This window comes from Aulonocara stuartgranti, assembly GCF_965226115.1.
Source record: "Aulonocara stuartgranti genome assembly, chromosome: 10".
NCBI lineage: Eukaryota > Metazoa > Chordata > Actinopteri > Cichliformes > Cichlidae > Aulonocara > Aulonocara stuartgranti.
Window position 1 is genome coordinate 22188995 of NC_138946.1, and position 17095 is coordinate 22206089.

The 17095-nt window shown below is 39.6% G+C and overlaps 2 protein-coding genes across 3 annotated transcripts; one reads left to right on the forward strand and one right to left on the reverse strand.

Annotated features, from left to right (window-relative positions):
- Nucleotides 1-840: 840 nt before the first annotated feature.
- On the reverse strand, nucleotides 841-9976 carry chrne (cholinergic receptor, nicotinic, epsilon). Of its 2 annotated transcripts, none has more exons than XM_082549641.1 (12): nucleotides 9868-9976; nucleotides 4666-4799; nucleotides 4419-4463; nucleotides 4183-4292; nucleotides 3932-4087; nucleotides 3729-3829; nucleotides 3408-3608; nucleotides 2873-2987; nucleotides 2653-2767; nucleotides 2355-2562; nucleotides 2062-2195; nucleotides 841-1909 (listed from the first exon to the last, which is right to left on the reverse strand). In XM_082549641.1, exons 1-12 carry the CDS (start codon nucleotides 9884-9886, stop codon nucleotides 1742-1744), a joined length of 1506 nt encoding a protein of 501 aa, XP_082405767.1. In that variant the 5' UTR covers nucleotides 9887-9976; the 3' UTR covers nucleotides 841-1741. The 2 variants fall into 2 exon arrangements, with proteins under 2 accessions (XP_082405767.1, XP_082405766.1); XM_082549640.1 differs by lacking the exon at nucleotides 9868-9976 and adding an exon at nucleotides 9319-9666.
- Nucleotides 9977-13077: 3101 nt separating this feature from the next.
- Nucleotides 13078-16815, forward strand: gltpd2b (glycolipid transfer protein domain containing 2b). The gene is made up of 4 exons (XM_082550090.1): nucleotides 13078-13644; nucleotides 15123-15181; nucleotides 15337-15509; nucleotides 15625-16815. The coding sequence occupies exons 1-4, from the start codon at nucleotides 13575-13577 to the stop codon at nucleotides 16238-16240; spliced, it is 918 nt and encodes a 305-aa protein (XP_082406216.1). The 5' UTR covers nucleotides 13078-13574; the 3' UTR covers nucleotides 16241-16815.
- Nucleotides 16816-17095: the final 280 nt, after the last annotated feature.

A 17095-nucleotide genomic window follows, 5' to 3' on the forward strand; every position in this document is an offset into this window, starting at 1 on the left:
CGTGCATTATTAGATTAAACGAACAGAGGTATGGCATTTTCATATTGCTAGTACCTAAAAAAAGAGTTGATGACTCACGCCCATGCAAAGTGAGCGAAATCTGGAGAGTTGTTTGCATGTTAACCATAAACCAGCTTCCTCAGCCACAGCCCCGCCTGACAGGTTGGAGAAATAATTGAAATGACTAAAAAGACTTTCCGGACTGGTTTTCGAAACAGGTACAGGTTTTAGATGACAGCACACATGCCTAGCTGAAGTTGCACACGCTGAGAGAAAACAGTAACAATGTAACAGCTGAACTTTAGACTTGCTGTATCTAAAGCAAACATACTTCTAGGACTTGATATTAAAAACACAGGCGTGAAAGGTTTGGTTTTTACCTTTTGAGTTTGATTTTTTCTTTTCTTTTTTTACAATCTTGGTTTAAACAGTGATGTGACAGGTTGATGTTTTCGGGAAAATCAAAGACAACTCCAAAAACTGGTGTGAGGTGGCGCTATTAACAAAGTATCCCTAGTGCAACTTTCCACCACATGGAGGCGTTCAACCACAAGTCTGACTGGATTTTTAAACAGCAGTCTATCAGTCACACAACAGTCAAACCTTTCTATGTGGTTTAATCTCACATTTTATTCCACTTTATTAAATATTATTATACACATTATAAAATTAATACAACCCGATGGCAGATCCAAACTTATTCGATGTGAGCTTTCCTTTGTTTTTGCCATAAACACACTATATTATAGAATATCTTCCCTAAATACACAACTGTGTAACTTTAAACACAGCTGGACACGAACAGAAAAACAAACATAGACCATTCAAGTCTTCAGTGTGTGAAATTTCAACAGTGTTTAGACTTGTTTTTATTTGCTAGCCCATTTCTGTCACATTTATTGAATCAGCTGAGTAACACCACTCAAAATAACTGTAAAAAATATGATCACAGTTTTAGGTTTTAGCCACACTTTGCAGATTCACACTGTCTGATGTATAAACATATAAAACACCTACTTAGACATTCAGTTCAAGATTAAAACACACACTTTGTAATAAACTAAAGAATTTGTTTTTTTAAAAAAAAGAAGTCCTGGTACAGTTAACGCCAAACAGTGTCCCACTGAGCCATCTACTGTAAGCAATACATTCCAAATAATAAGTCATAGTAAGAAGAATAAGGCTTTGATTTAGAGTTGGTTGGCTCATGTTACATATATAGATAATGACCATAAGACATAATATGTGTGCAGGGATATGTTTTCTGAGTGTTTTGTAGATGGTCATGCAAGTAAAATGGGTTCTTTAGTTAAAGCATACAGTGCCTGTAGCTTCATGTTATGCAAAACAAAGTCATAAAAGTCATTTTCTGCAATAGAATTAAATCCCTTTGCACAGTGGTGCAGTGCCGTTAACATTTTTTCTTCAAAATGCATCTATAAGCTGTAAGTCTGGGCTTGCATACATTCTCATACCCCAAAACTAACAAAATAATTGTGATTTAATATAGAAATGCTGACAACTTAGTTTAGAAGTTAAGAAACGTTGAATGTTGATGCTCAGGTGTTTGACAAGCATGGAAACAGAAAGTTTTGATGTTATCAAACACAGACTTAACTCAGCCCTGAATCTTAACCATGGGATCAGTGAACAACATTGCGTTCATCATCATAAACAGCACGAGGCAAAATATACCTCGAAAACATTAAACAGAGACAAATTTCTTTTTTTCTCTCCTTTTTTAAGTTGGGACATATTTTTTACTCTCTCCTGGAAATGGTAATTCTGGGGCACGGTTGAAGTGTCCTGTTAGGAAGATCCACACTGTGCCGATGATGAATAGAGACATAGCAGCCCAGAAACACACTTTGTCGACCATTTTCCCAATCAAGACCCAGCTTTCAATTTCCTTGAGTTGGAAAGAAAGTGAACAAAAGCTTAAGTTCAAGTGAGGATATGGAAATGAAATGAAAGGAAATGAAAATTGACTGCAAAATATTACTCATCTAAAACGTCACTGAAGTTGAGTTAAAACAAACAAACAAACAAACAAACACTCACAGAGCCAATGGTATTTTGTTGCCTTGTACTGTCAGCAATGAAGTTGCAGGCATCCACACATTGCTTAATCTCAGGTGCAGCTTGGGCCAAACTCTTATATAGGTTAGCTGTGCTGCTGACATCTATACTGTCCACTAGAGGGAGGGAGACACTGCGTTAGATGACAATTTGCAGTGATCAGCACTAATTAAACCAGATACATTTTCTACTTTGATTTTCAAATATTTAAGTATTTGAGCTGAAATGTGAGCTAAAGACTGTGCTGAGTGTTGCTCTGTAATCAACGGTCTTACCAATGGATCGCGTGAGACCATGCCTCTCTCTTTGCTTGTCAAACATCATTTCACTGCGAGGCTGCTTGAGCACATATTCCTCTGCTCTCTGCATGAGGCCAAAGGAGCTGCGCCGCCGCTCCCTCACCCCATTTACCTCTGTTGTCACCTCACTATCGTCCACCAGCGGAGACATGCCCAAGAAGCGGGGAACCATTTTCAAGAACAGCTGCAGCAGGCAATAGAAGTTAACAACAGTCACTTTACTGAAATAACTCTTTAAAAAACAAGTTTACTCATCTCCGTGGAGGGCACTTACATGTTTGAGGGTTTGGGACATACTGTGAGTGCTGGGGCTGCGCAGTGAGAAGTTCAGCACTACAATTTGATTTGTAGCAATGAGAGTAGTGACACACATCACGAAGATCAGGTACCTGGGGAAGACATTAGAGAGATCTTTGTTGGAGGGCAGACTCAAACTGTTTGGATTGAAGCAAAACAAACCAGCAGGGGTCAGCAGAGAGGACATGCTGACTCACTTTCCAATTAGAGGGACAGACAGAGAGGTCTCGGGGATCTTCTGAGCAATAAGAAAAAGGAAGACAGTCTGAGCCAGCAAAACAGAGATGGACACGGTCAGCTTCTGTCCTCCAGCTGTGAGGGAGCAGCAGAGAGTTAGACCGGTTGGACCAAAAAAAAAAAGGACATTCTTCTCTTTCATCTACTTCAGGCATCAAGGAATGCTTTGTAATATTTCATGATTTAAGACTTAAAAGTCAGCTGTATTACAGTAACATCAGTCTTAGAGCTTTAGCTGAATGCTTTCCACATCAAACCTTTAGGCTCTGTAGTTCAGTTACTTTGAATTAGCAGTTAGTGATTATTTTTTATTAATTAGTGACAAACACAATAAAAAGGCTAAGTCCAAATTATTTTAAAATTATTATGGAGAGCAAATCAAGTTCATTATTGTTTTGTTTTACATCTGAATACAGAAAATTATGAGACAAATGTGTTCATCTGGCATGTTTCAAACTTTAGTAGTGAAACAGGAAAAGCATTGACCTTACTGACCTTGTGCAGGTAGGAAGTAGGCCAGTACGACCAGAGATGAGATAAGGGAACAGGGCAGGATAACATTGATGATGTAGAACAGCGGCTTCCTTTGGATGACCAGATTGAACAAGATCTCCTGATACTCCAGGTCATCTGGGGAATACCGACTGTTGATCATCTTCCTGGCTGGACGATGGACAATGGCCCACTCACCATTCTCTAAAGGGTGTAAATGCAAAAACCTGAAGGACTTTCAAAACTTGAATATTATGATTGTTAATGTGGACTGAGGCATGGATTGATGTGTGGATGGATGGATGGATGGTGTATTTACAGTACCTGTGAAAGCCTCAGGGTCGATGTCCACCCATTCAATAATCTCCCCCATTTCTCCAACAGCCAAGGTAAGATCCACTTCATTGGCACTGTAAGTCTGGGATCTACGGTTGTGGCAATCAAGCCAAAGTTTAATATAAGCAAATGCATAAAGAAAGACTTACATATAATATAAACGTAGATTTCAAATGATTAATAAATCCCACCTGAATGCAAGTGTGCAGTTTTGATAATCAAACGGAAAGTAGGTGATCTCAATGGCACATGTGCTGCGATAGATAGCAGGAGGCAGCCAGTAAATCCCACCATTACTGCTGATCAACACATTGGCATAGTAGGCCACATCAAATTTGCCATCAATGCTGTGGACAAAGACCAGAACCGGTTAACAAACAAACTGTCCAGAACGCAAAAAACAAAAGAGACAGAATTGCGCTCCTTTTTGTTACTGCCTTACTTGTTTTCAAGAACTATATCGGGAAGCCAGACAGTTTTGCACGGGACACGAATAACCTCAATGCCATAATACTGAGATGCATTCCAGGCAAGGCGGTAATCATTCCATTGCTGTGGTTTGAGAAAAAGATCAGCAGTGAGATTAAAAGCTGGACAAAGACGAGGGAGAAATGCCTTCTACCAAAACTCTCAAACAAAGAAAGGAAAATGACAACCACGAAGAGAGATACAACTCACAATCTCAATCCACACATTGGTTGTAAGAGTCTCCTCCTTTTCATTCTGTAGGAATGAGAGAAGAGATTGATTGAGCTGTGTAGCTCATGTGATAGTGGCTGTGGTAAATGCACACCAGAGAGATTATTATTAATCGCATTTTTTAACCGTAATGCTTTTGAATATGTTTCCACCCTTAAGTAATGCTCATACATTCTTAATGTGCGGAAAAGATGTATTGCAAAAAGTAGCAAAATGAAGCTTTTACCAGGGAAATAAGATTAGTGAGGGTCAGCTTGATCTGAACCCCCACTTTGTCTTCAGGATGTAATACTGGACGTATATTCTTGTTGTAGTTTTTGAACAAGTCCCCGATCAGCTCTGTCTCCTGATTACATTGCACTGCATGAAGAAAAGCATCAAAATTACATAGGAATATATCTGGTTATTATTACACAAGATGCTGTTGTGCAAAAGGTTTCGTACTTTATAATATTTCTGTTTGTATTGTTGTTACATTGTGATGTCCATGCAATACAGTCCCATAAGTTTGGATATCTGCATATCAGTACTCTCCAATAATATTAACAAGGACAAATATTATTTTAATGTCACTGAAGATATTATGTTTATAGCTCTACGATAGAATGTCAATCTCTCACCCTATGTCAGCTGGGATAGGCTACAAACTCTAGAGATTAGCCAATCTATGATTCCAGAGTTCAAAGATTATGCTAAAAATAGCAGTCATTGCCATTGTATTGTACTCCTTGAGTACTACTACTGCTCCTGACCATATATCCAAACAAAGGTCAAGAGAGACTAGGAGAGACTAAATGGAGGTTATTTCCAACCTCTTGCTTCTTCTCTCCCAGCTGTCACTATCCATAGCTCACATTACATAGTGGCCTATCAAAACTCTCAAATGGGACTTTAAGTCAAACTCGGGTCATCTACAATAATCATCAGTGTTATCCTTTGGCAAAAATGGTGACAGTAATACAAAGCAGAAAATATGTCATCTCCCATGAGATCCTGGGTGTCCCAGTCAGGCACAAATATGTCACTTAGTTTGAACAGTAATTTACCCATATGATTTTTTTTCTTAAGGCTTGGTCAGTTTCTACTTATTGCGCTTGGTTAATAGATGACTCTGGATATAAGAAGGATGAATGAATAAATGTAACAGTGAAATATGAGATGTGATATGCAGGAGTTTGTGTTTGAACTAAGACCATCCCCCATTTGAATTTCTAAGCAATTTTTCCCTCTAATTTCATCATTGATTAAAACAAAAACTGGTATTTTGATATTCCTTATGGTGTATATTATGCCAGCTTATTAATCACAAGCTGTTTTAATGATGGATAGCTGCAAAGACACCATGCTGATCTTGCTTAGTTTTAGGTACAAGAACTCATTCTGGGTACAGTAAGCAGAACATAGTGTGTCTGTACTGAGTAAATGGATGACTTCAGAAGTTATACGTTGTCTGACTTTTAAGTGGGCCTCGTGAGCATGCAGTATATTTCTAAATATCAGTCAGTTAAAGGGTGAGTTAAATATATGGTGCCAAGTTTTTGACCTCATCATTTCCTGTAGTTGACACTACAATAGGTTAGCTCAGACAGAGGGACGGGAGAGTGATGTTTGGAAATTAGAGGCAGAGCCTGCAGGCAACCACTGAAGGGATGTGTGTTTGATATATATATATATATATATATATATATATATATATATATATATATATATATATATATATATATATATATATGATTACTTCATGATTTATGATGATGGCAGAGAAGGTCAGTAAGAAGCTAAGTAAACATTACAGTATCCCTGTTTAAGATTTTGCTGAATGCTAACACACTACTTTTTCAAAACTGTGCCAGTTTTATTATTTTATTATTATTTTCATTTTATATAGCACATTTCATTCCACATAAACACAATGTGCTTACTGATTAAAAAAAAAAGCTAAAAATGTAGGTAGATTTGCAACGTTTTGAGGTAATAAAACCAAAACTTTACAAGATATAGAATACAAATTAACACTCAAACACTGTAAGTATGTGAGAATAAAAAGGTTTTAATGTTCATTTTTAAATGTAGACATAGTTGGTGCTGGTAGTTTTGTTCCAAAGAACAGGACCACAGCAAGTAAAAACACCGTCAGCATACTTGGATCTTATTCTATCTTATTCTGGGAAAAGATCTGCAGCTGATGACCTGGGAGGTCTAGTTGGGTTATAGACACTGAGCAAGTCAGAGATGTTGATGAGAGTCAAACCACTAAGTGCTTTTTGAACTGGCAGATGTATTTTAAAAGTAATGCTTTGCTGAGTGATATAACAAAGCCATAGTATATGCAAGAGCCCGCAAACAGTTTCAAACAATACTTTAGGGCCATAATGATCCAAACTGTAAGCTGACCAGAATTCTCACATGTAAACAAAAAGCCATCAAATTATAGTGAAACCAGTAAGAATCACCACATCCCAAATAATGAGAGCGATGCATCCTAACCTGGAATATCCTGATAGAAATCTGAGAGCTGATGAGATCAAGCATGCAGAGCAAAATAAAATACGGAGAGGGCGATAAAGAAGACTGCAGTGACAATTTCTGTCTGATCTGATTTGTGCAACACACAAATACAATACAAGGAATGAATGCAGGGAAGACGGACATTGTGTAGCAATTGATGAGTTAATACACATTAGCATGCTGCCTGAGCTCTAAGGGGAGTATAAAAGAAAGTATGTAGGGGCAGTCATGGTATCTTTTTTATCTCGGGGAATGTTTGTTTCTATCAGGCAGCTTTGATTTCTGCCTCATTCAGTGACTGCCTCACACGCTTTTTTGGCCTACATATTTCCCCTTCTTTGGATATTTTCTCAGTGCGGCGTAGGGAGGTTTATTATGGAAAATCCCTACACATGAGAAAACCTGCTGATTTTCATTCAGGAAGCGTGTGGGGATGTGTTGATAGCAGCCAGGCTTCATTAGCCATACCAGGCTATAGTTCCTGTGCTGCCTGGCCAAGGAAAACATCATCTGAGATTCAGATTTTATTTTGTGGCCGAGGACAGACAATGGCTCATTAATCCTGTGGCTATATAAAAAGGTCCACATGGTTTTCTGAAATTAAGGGTGAGAAAGCTCCTTCATTATTCATACAGTAAAACAGTACAAGGAATTTTAGTCACTATACTGTTCTTAATGTCTCTTGATAGTGTCTTCCTGTCCTATGAGCAACAAAATTAAAAATTCTGTATACTGTCAAAATGTAATTTATTTTTTTAGACACAAAAAATGACATTTTGACAGTAATTCGTCATGTGCATGTGTGTTATCTTTTAATGTGATTTAGAAAAGAAGAGAAACAAGAAGAAGTGTCTGGTACCTTCCTAAGAGGATTCCAGCGCATCGTGTTCTGAAGACAAACACTAACACCCGAGGTGGAGCAGAGATTCCTGATATCACACTTGGATTACATTTGACCTCATACCAAGATCATAAGTTCATCTGTTTATCTGCTATCAAATCGTAACAACAGTGTCAGTTTAATCTCAAAATTCCTATAGTCCTCTATTGAAGTGCAAGGCATGAAGAGATTCTATCATTATTCTGTGATGTTCCACAGTCACGAGTCATATTTCCAGCATTTTAATCTTTGATTTCTATTCCTTTAATGTATCAATACAAAAACTGAGAGTCCAGAGGAATTTGGTAATGAATGTGATATCCACCAAATAGCTGGATTCAAGAAACCTTTCCCCCCTCAAATACAAGAACAAACCACCATAACTTTAGATCCTGAATTTACAAATGGATTCACAAGTATTTGTTTTTCAATTTTCCATCATCTCCTGGCTTTCATTGCAGCTTTATGACATCCTCTTACCTCATATTGTCATGTCATTTTATTTATATAGCAGATTTTAAACAACAGTAGTTGGCCTAAAGTGCTTTCCAGGTTAATGCATTTACATCACAGGCCTACAAAAACCTAACTGCAAAACATACAGCAACATGATAAAATGAAAATCAACCAACTAGTTAAAAAAAAGTGTAAAAACCCTGGGGTAAAGTTGTGCTGTGGGATAAGAATGATCTGGACCATTAAGAACAGCTTACACACTCTCATACTGTTGCTGTCATGAAAAATCATAGAGGAAGTTACGCTTTCCTTCTGATTTGTTAACTGATGTTTTTATCTAATTGTATCAAATATACTTAATGGTTATGGAATAGACGGTCATACTTTGTATGTTGTTAACCTTTTATACCAGCGGTCCCCAGCCTTTTTTGCGCCACGGACCGGTTTATGCCCGACAATATTTTCACAGAAAATAAAACTAGTACTGGTATCGAAAAAAGAAGATTTATTCATAACACAAGTGAAACGACCCAGAAAAACCGAGTAAACGACAAAAACAATAACAAAATAACGCTAAAAATCGATAAAAACCCTGAAAACCATACATTTCACACCCGAACCTCAACTCTTGCAGCCCAGTACCAAATGACTCACGGACCGGTACTGGTCCGTGGCCCGGGGCTTGGGGACCGCTGTTTTATACCATGCACAAAAACATAGTGCAACAGTATAAAGGAAGCAAATATTCTAATTCACTAGTGTGCACCAAAAAAAAGCCAAATTAGACAGTCTACAAAATCCTTGTTAGAGAAGTTGCAGATATGATATCAACAGAAGAAAAATTACTGCTTCCAGTTTAAAACAATATATGCAAGTTTACAGCTGTGTTAGTTTGCCTCTACAACTTTTTACATGTTTTCATGAGGTCTAAAGTACAGCAAGTTTTCTGTACCCTGCCAGTCACCACAAGAAGAGTTGGCTATCTCTGTGCCAGTCAGCGAGGATGTGCCAAAAGTTTGCAAGTGCGTCACTTACCCAGTCCCGCTAAAGTCCCAAGAATAGTTACAACTCCGAAAGCTATCCAAAGACTGCGCACTGCCATCATATTCCAAGACCTCTCTGCTGCTCTGCACTGTACTGTGCTGTGCTGCACTATATTGAAATATAAAGTGAGATACAGAAAGACAGTGAGACTGAAGGCAGATGAAGAGCTCTAAATCCCCCTACCAAACGTCCTGACTGTCACCCACCACGGCTGTCACTATCCGGGGTTCAGATTACACACCAGCTGAAAGCACTAAACCAGGACTTCCAGTCACTCTCCAGGCACCCACAATAATAATCATCATCATCATTAGATAGCAACTCCAACATTAGACAAAAACTAGGAGTGTCCAGGATATTCCAGATATTTCTGAAGGTAGCAATGAGACCTGTAAGCGAGACCTTATACAGCAGGAGTACTCGCATCATCAGGATAGAAAATTTCAGTTGTCAGATCGATGTATGGTCAGTGCACAGCACGAGGGCCAGTGTCACTGACAGGATTAGTGGTTGGTGTTTCCTCTTTAATCTGTCACTCACCTTTGTATCCACTAGACATGCGTAGAACTTAAAGATTTTGGTGTCAGTGTTAAAGATCGATGCAGGAAATGGCTAAATCCCACAGGTTACAGCAGGGTGAACAGGTGACTGGTGGTGCACACCTCCTATGCGTGTCCAGAGTATTGATTCTTACAGTAAACCTTGCAGGACCTCAGCGGTGAGATAGTGTCTGCAGAATAATGGGGTTAGAGGGCTGCACATAAACCCCATGAAACCAGGGAGCCCAAGAGTCTGACCTGTCAGGTTGTTTTAGCAATTCATTTAAAATGCAGAGACTAGATTTGTTGTCATAATAAAGGCTGTGATTAATCTAAGGAGTGTCTCTTTGCAGTGGCAAGGGCAACAGACTGATTTTTGGAATGTGCCATGTGAGTTGCACAGTATGTGATGTACTTCTAAATATACAATTGGGGAAACAGAGTTGAGCTTCTTTAAGGTAACTGGAGCCTCCAGAAGGCAGATTGTGTGTCTCGCACTCAGAGCTCAGAAGCAGAAAGGCTCGAGCTGTGGGCCTTCAAATTCCAGAGAGCAGAGCTGTTTTATATCCAAACAGGTGTCAAATTAAAGGGAAAGAAAACATTAAACCTTTGAACCCTACTAGCGGTTCTGTTATACTGTGTGGGAGTCAACTCATCCTGTCAAAGGGAAGGGTCACAGCAAATCAATACAAAGTTCAGAGTGATCTTTCTGTCCTGATGGGAGCTTTCTGTTCGAGGGGAGGCCTGTCCAGAGGACATCAGGGCTCAGTGAGTGACTTGATGATGATGAATTATATGCTATGACCCCCGTATTATGTAAAATCTATGCCATAGAGCACTTAAGGTGTCCTAACTAAGATTACTTATGGTGGGTTTCCTGCATTTTTTCCACCTGTCTATATATATGCATTATACATTAATAACAAAACTCTGTTATTTTCCCTCATTATAATAAAGCTTCTCCTTTTATACTCGACATGCCTCATTCACCCATTCACACAAGCACCTTTCTTTCTAAGTGCTTTCTATCTAACATATAAACACATTCACACTGACATGAGCAACTTTGGGATCAGTACTTTGACCAAGGATACTTTGTCATGCAGACTGGAGTAGGCAGGAATCAAACCACTAATTTTCACATTAGTAGATGGTCTGCTTTATCTTCTCAGCTACAGCCTTCCAAAACATGTTCTGTTTAGGTTAATGTTTCCACATTACAACCACTCTGAGCAATGTGCTGTGTTTATATTTGTTACCCTCTTCTCTACTGCTAAAGTACAGCATTATACTCTCAAGCCCACCCGATTAGCATCAGAAAATAACTCACATGGAGGCTAGTTAGTGCGACATGTGAGACACGTGTGTGTAACTGTTTTTATAGCTACAGCCAACAACTACAACTAGCGTTTCAAATATAGCTACTACAAGGGAAGCTGGGGGGATCAAAATATTGTTGGGTTAATCTGAATATGAAATGACACAGGCAGTGCCTTGTTTTGGAATTCAAATAAAACTCTGAAACCTTGTTGAAGAGAAGACAATAGAGAAGTCTGAAACTTCAGCCTACAAGTCATTAGGGGTCAATCCTCCAATTATCAATAAATAAAACGTTTTATGCTTTTAAATGACTACACTGCTGTTATTATATTTTCTCACCCAGCTCGGGATCTTTTTGCTCTGTTGAAATGGGAAATTTGTTTGGGAACGATTTCAACAAACACCAAACTTGATAGCATGAGTAATCCCAGCACTGTGGTTAAATGTTTTGATTATCCAGATGGGGTTTTCAGTAGTGCAGTAATGCTGTGCAGCAACTTTACTGGAAAATCCAGTGTGGTTTTATCTTTGCCCCCCGTGTAACCTTTGAGTATAAAAAACAGTGTGAGAAACACAGCTTGAATCTGAATCGCTTCATGTTCACATCACCAGCTGGCTATATGCTTTTGTAATGTCTGTTATTGCATCTCAGCGTTTAATAGGAAATACAAGCTGTTTTTTTTTTTTCATTTAATACCATATAATATCATATTGGATCCATCTCACACCTGGACACCACCGCGCCATAACAGAGATTACAAAAAAAATAATTAAAAAAAGGGGCAAATAGACTGAAAAGACTTTTTATCCCAGAGCTGCATAATGCAGCAATTTCCACATGAATGTGCTCTGTGTGATAAAGTGTTTCGCAATCTGGGAGATTGAAGAAAGGTTGCTTTTGTCTGTTTTTAAAACAATCTGTTATATAGTTTGATATAGTTTATGGTTTTTGCATACTTTTTTATGACTGCTGTGAGTGATCTTTGCACTGTTGAGACTGCACTTAATTTTATTGTACACCCAACATGCTACAGTGACAATAAAGGTATTCTCTGTTTTCTGTTCTGTGTGGTATCAAATGGTTTCTGAATGTGTCCCAAGGTTTCCCAGGGATTTAGCCTCCCCTTCTCAGTTGCTGCCTATCTTGGACAAGATCAGCCATTGGTTGCGGAGAATAAAAGCTCTGTGACCAGCCCCCGCCCCAAACTGGGAATGAATGCCCCTGCTTTCACTTTTTCCCCGCTCATCCGCAGAAGAAATACCATTGTTGAGTCCCTCTTTAGGAGCACAGACGGCCAGGCTTGAGTGTGGCGTTCAATGTCTGTACCTCCTCGTGTGATAGCAGGACCAACCTCTGAGCTTCCAACAATTATCATTATCAGAGGCAATAAGGATGAGAACACCTTTTATGAGTCACATCAGTCCGCAATGTTTTACTAATATGGCTCAGACGTCACTTTTTTAAACAAAAAGTTTGATAATTTGCATGTAGTAGTTCAAAATAATATTTGTATGAATTAGGTTTTGTGCAAAACATGATGACAGGAAAGAGGAAATAGCTTCTTTAATAAAAACAAAAGATTCACTTCCCTTTTGAGTCACATCTTTCTACAAATAGAGTTTCATGTGTGGAAATCTTTGTTCCTTTTGGCATCTCGACCAGTGCAAGTTTGGATTATTATTTATTAACATGTCTGTCTGTGTAGCCACCAAAATTAAATACAAACCCTTGGTCATCGTGACTTTAACACACTGCCTAATGATTGATATACTGTCATGGAGTGTATGAATTAGTGATAGAGAGAGCGAAAGGAGAGAAGAGGGAGGAGGGAAAGTGGTGGTCATGGGAGGAGAGGCAAGGGAGCAAGTGTTTCCTCAAGCTGACCAGGAATATAGTGCACATATAGCGGGAGGTTACAGGAGGACACCCTGTGTTGGCTCTGCTTCATCAGCTACTGGCCACACTCAGCTGATCTCTGGACCCTGGGGTTGAGCAACGCGAGAGACAGGCAGCTCTGAAATCACAAAGGCAGCACGGGAAGCCACACAGATTTTAAACAAAGTCGCAGAAAAAGCTGGATAGAAACCGCAACCTCGGGCTTGAGGAGGTGACGAGGGAAAAGGGCAGTTTCAAAATAGAGCAAGAATAGAGTTAAAGATTAATAGGGGCCATAGTGGTGGACAGGAGGTTTTGTTTGAGGTTTTGGGGAGGAGTATGAAGGATTGGAGAGGAGGGTGGGGGGGTCAGAGGCAGTGGTCTGGGAGAAAGTAATTTCAGTGACAGCCAGTGCCAGGGGACCAGAACTCATGTGAAACAGAGGAATTAAAAGATAAAGGAAAGAAAAAGGGACAAGAGGCAGACTGGACGGCCCCACACTGGACTTCAGTATGGGTGTAAAGAGCAAGGCTGCTGCAGCTATCCTTATCCTGCTGCTGTTCCTTGGCTCGCTGTGGCTACGTGAGTTTCTCTCTGTGTGGGTGCGAGCGTGTGTCTTTGATTCTCATGCTGTACTACTTAGTCTAAACAATCAGTGTGTTGTTTGTTCCGGATCAACAATGTCACATGATACCAAGCAGCCTTGATGTATAAAATACATTTAATATTACACATTTATTTATGGTAATGAAATAGTTACCCTTATTTTTCAAATAAGCTACTTCACAAATAATCTTTTACTGGTAAAGATTCTTGAAGGGTTATGTAAGTAACCCTCCAAGAATAATCTGTAAGCCTTAAAAATGTCACTGCGTTTTGCCTCATTAAAAAGAAGTAAAAGTGATTCATTGTCAAAGGAAATCAGTAAGTGGCTCCACTGTGACCTTTTAAAGGGCTAAGGAGCCACTTACTGATCTTTCTAAAAAATGTTCAAACTCAGTCCATGTGATCTGTCTTTGTCTAGTTTGTATTTATAATTCAGAATATTGGCCCCGGTTTTTAGTTGAAAGCATGAAATGTCACTTCTGCGTTTTTATAGTCAGGATGGAGACCATTTACAATAATTCATAGTCGAGTTATTTCTGCTGTTGCAGGTAAATCTGTGCTGTGTTTAATCTGAACTCATTTGCTTGTTTGCTAGTTTTCAGTATTTTGACCAGAAGCTCGATAACCTGAATGTTTATGGGTCAGTTTGGAGGATGAACCTGTGAATGTTTCTGCTGCTGATTCTGTGATTTGCAGTAACCTCACAGCTCCCTTAAAAAACACCAAACACTCCGCAGCACTCAGCATGCTCAACGCAGCTGTTGCCACTGTCACTGGCAACAATGTGTCTGTAAGGGTCTTGTTGTAAATAAACTGAACAGTGCCAAACTTTCATTAGCAACTTGCACATCAGTTAAGATGATAGGCAGGTAGATAAGTTGGTCTTTACATACAGAGATATACAATATGACGTAATACAGGATACAAGGACACCTTCTTACAATCATTTCCATGAGATAACAAAACTGTTAGATAACGGTGCTTCATGAATGTTACATTTCAGCCAGCTATAATCAAAATATCAATAACAATAGAAAATATTTTAAACAGTGACAGCGTGAGAAGGATTGTTTAATGAACCTACATAATACCACTACCTGCACCAGCAGCTCCTCTTACAGCTGCGAAGTGGGTTTCAGCTCATTGGTTTATCCTTTTAGTTCACTCTCACAACTTTGCTTCTTCTTCTTTCTTTTTTTTTAAAAGAAAGCACTGAAAGCTCGACCATATTGTAGTAGCTCACCATGAAACTGCAGACAAACACTAGCTGAAAATAGCATGAGCCATTAAGAGACAGTTATTTAGTTCACGGGTTTGTCGACACGCAAAGATAAACCAAGCTAAAGCTGTGTGACTATCTGAAAGATTAAATGATAACAATATCAATATTGCTCTGTGAACCAAAACTAACTGTAACCCTTGGTCTTTTTTCTCTTTTCAATGGTCCACTTCAGAGGGGGGGTTGGATTACCACTGGGATTCTTGTGTAAAAGGTTATAATCAGTTAAATAAGGTAAGAGTACCTCCTGAATCTGATATTAGATTGCTTGCAGACTATGAAGTGGATTTCTTTGTTTTTTTTTAAAATAAATGTCGTGCTTTCTTTCTTCCTTTGTCCCCTGCCGATTGCACCCACATTCATGCACTGCCCATCCCCCCCACCATTAGCTTCACCAGCTGTCCAACAGCAGTGTGGGCGATGGAGCTGAGAGCCAGCTTGAGCTGTGCCCCGGTCAGACCTTCCAGGTGTCACTTCTGCTCTCCCACCTGCTGGATGCCCCAACTCACAACTCTGATGTGCTGCTGCAGCCATATCTGTCCAGCTGGGACGAGCTTGTCAAGTAGGATTTTCAGATAAAGATTTGTTTACGGCCATCAGGAAGAAAAGTTATTTGTTGTTTGCTGATTATCTGAAATCTGTAAGCTGCTTTATCCTGTTCTGTGTTACTCTTCTAGTTTCATGGACTCTCTGGGGCCAATGGTGGGACTGATATCTAAAGAGATAGAAAGTAAGACTTCTATAATTCGCCAGCTGGCCCTGACGGCAGACGGGAACCCTGAAGCAGAGGTAGGCCCGGATCTACATTCCATAAACTCTGTAAACTCACAGGGTGGTGGGACAAAGAATAAGGCGTCGGTGCACACCAGTGCTTATCACTCTGTGCGCTCTATGATCTTGGTGGAGCTGAATCAAGGCCTGGTGAGTTTCCACCACCAGACAGACTCTGGATGCCGGACTCTACTGCGCCTGCATCGCGCTCTGCTTTGGCTGAAGCTCTTCCTGGAGAAGCTGGCTGAGACACCAGTGGAGGGACGGCTCAGGAGTCCCTCTGACCTGTGTCGTGAGGCCTACAAGAGCACCCTCGCTCAACACCATACATGGTACGTCCGCAAGGCCGCCGAGCTGGCCTTCATTGCCCTGCCAGAGCGGGGTTTCTTTTTCAGGCTGGTGTGCGTGCAGAACCAGGAGGAGATGAGCAAAGTGCTGCACAGGGTGTCTCGGGCCATCGGAGAGGTTTATGACCGGACACAGAAAGCTCTGGAGGAACATGGCATGCTGGACTTGCCATAAAAAATGAGATAATCAGACTGGACACAGGGGCACTGCTGCTGTTTTACCCGTCTTTGGGTTGTGCTTCTGCTCTGTATCCTTGGCGTCATATATTGGATTTAGATACAAATAAGATGCAAGCTTTTCTACGATGCAAGAATTGACTTGTTTTTCACCCAGAACTCCGCTTTTTTTTTTTTCTTCTACGGACCAAAGTGCTGAGTCAACAATCAACATGTGACATTCAGCTTTACTTTGATGTTTCTCATCAGATTTTATGGGGTACTATCTCAAACTTTGTTGCTGATGATTATGGTTTAGACTGTGCATTATTTACAAAAGTATAATTGATTTTTTTAAATAGCGCATGTGTAACTAAAATTGACAATTGGTAATTGCTATATTAAAAAGAACTGCTCTTTTACAGTGTTATTCCTCTGGTAAATTACCTCGTAACTATCGTGTTGGTCTGAAATCTCCACGCGACCAAATGGATTAGAAAGTTACTGCTTCACAGTGATGCTGTGTGTAGAGTATGGCTTTGTTATTTTTACATCTATGTCATTTTTTTGTATCATGTTAATGATTAATTAAAAAAAAAAGAGAAGACAATCCATTTGATTATTTCTACTCATCGTGTGATCCAGCAATGGAAAAACATTTAACTGGCAATAAAATGTTCTTTATGTTGTGCACCAACCAACCAGCAGAGGTTCCAGTGCCCTGCTAGAAGTCACATCACAGTGAATATAATCTGGTCTATGTGGCACTCTTACCTATACACACTCTGCACTTTTTGTCTGAATCCAAATGCAAAGGCTTTTCCTGTCCGAATATGTTTGGTATTACTGTTATAATATCAAAGAATATTCCGTA

What these genes read in the sequence shown, in the direction of transcription:
- chrne (XM_082549640.1), bottom strand. Translation starts at nt 9,388, where the DNA reads ATGATGGCAGTGCGCAGTCTTTGGATAGCTTTCGGAGTTGTAACTATT. An exon ending in AACTGCACACTTGCATTCAG is followed by an intron (nt 3,830 to 3,931) that starts GTGGGATTTATT and finishes CCACAACCGTAG; the next exon opens with ATCCCAGACTTACAGTGCCA. An exon ending in TGTCCCAAACCCTCAAACAT is followed by an intron (nt 2,563 to 2,652) that starts GTAAGTGCCCTC and finishes TGCCTGCTGCAG; the next exon opens with CTGTTCTTGAAAATGGTTCC.
- gltpd2b (XM_082550090.1), top strand. Translation starts at nt 13,575, where the DNA reads ATGGGTGTAAAGAGCAAGGCTGCTGCAGCTATCCTTATCCTGCTGCTG. An exon ending in CCTTGGCTCGCTGTGGCTAC is followed by an intron (nt 13,645 to 15,122) that starts GTGAGTTTCTCT and finishes GGTCCACTTCAG; the next exon opens with AGGGGGGGTTGGATTACCAC. An exon ending in AGCTGGGACGAGCTTGTCAA is followed by an intron (nt 15,510 to 15,624) that starts GTAGGATTTTCA and finishes TTACTCTTCTAG; the next exon opens with TTTCATGGACTCTCTGGGGC.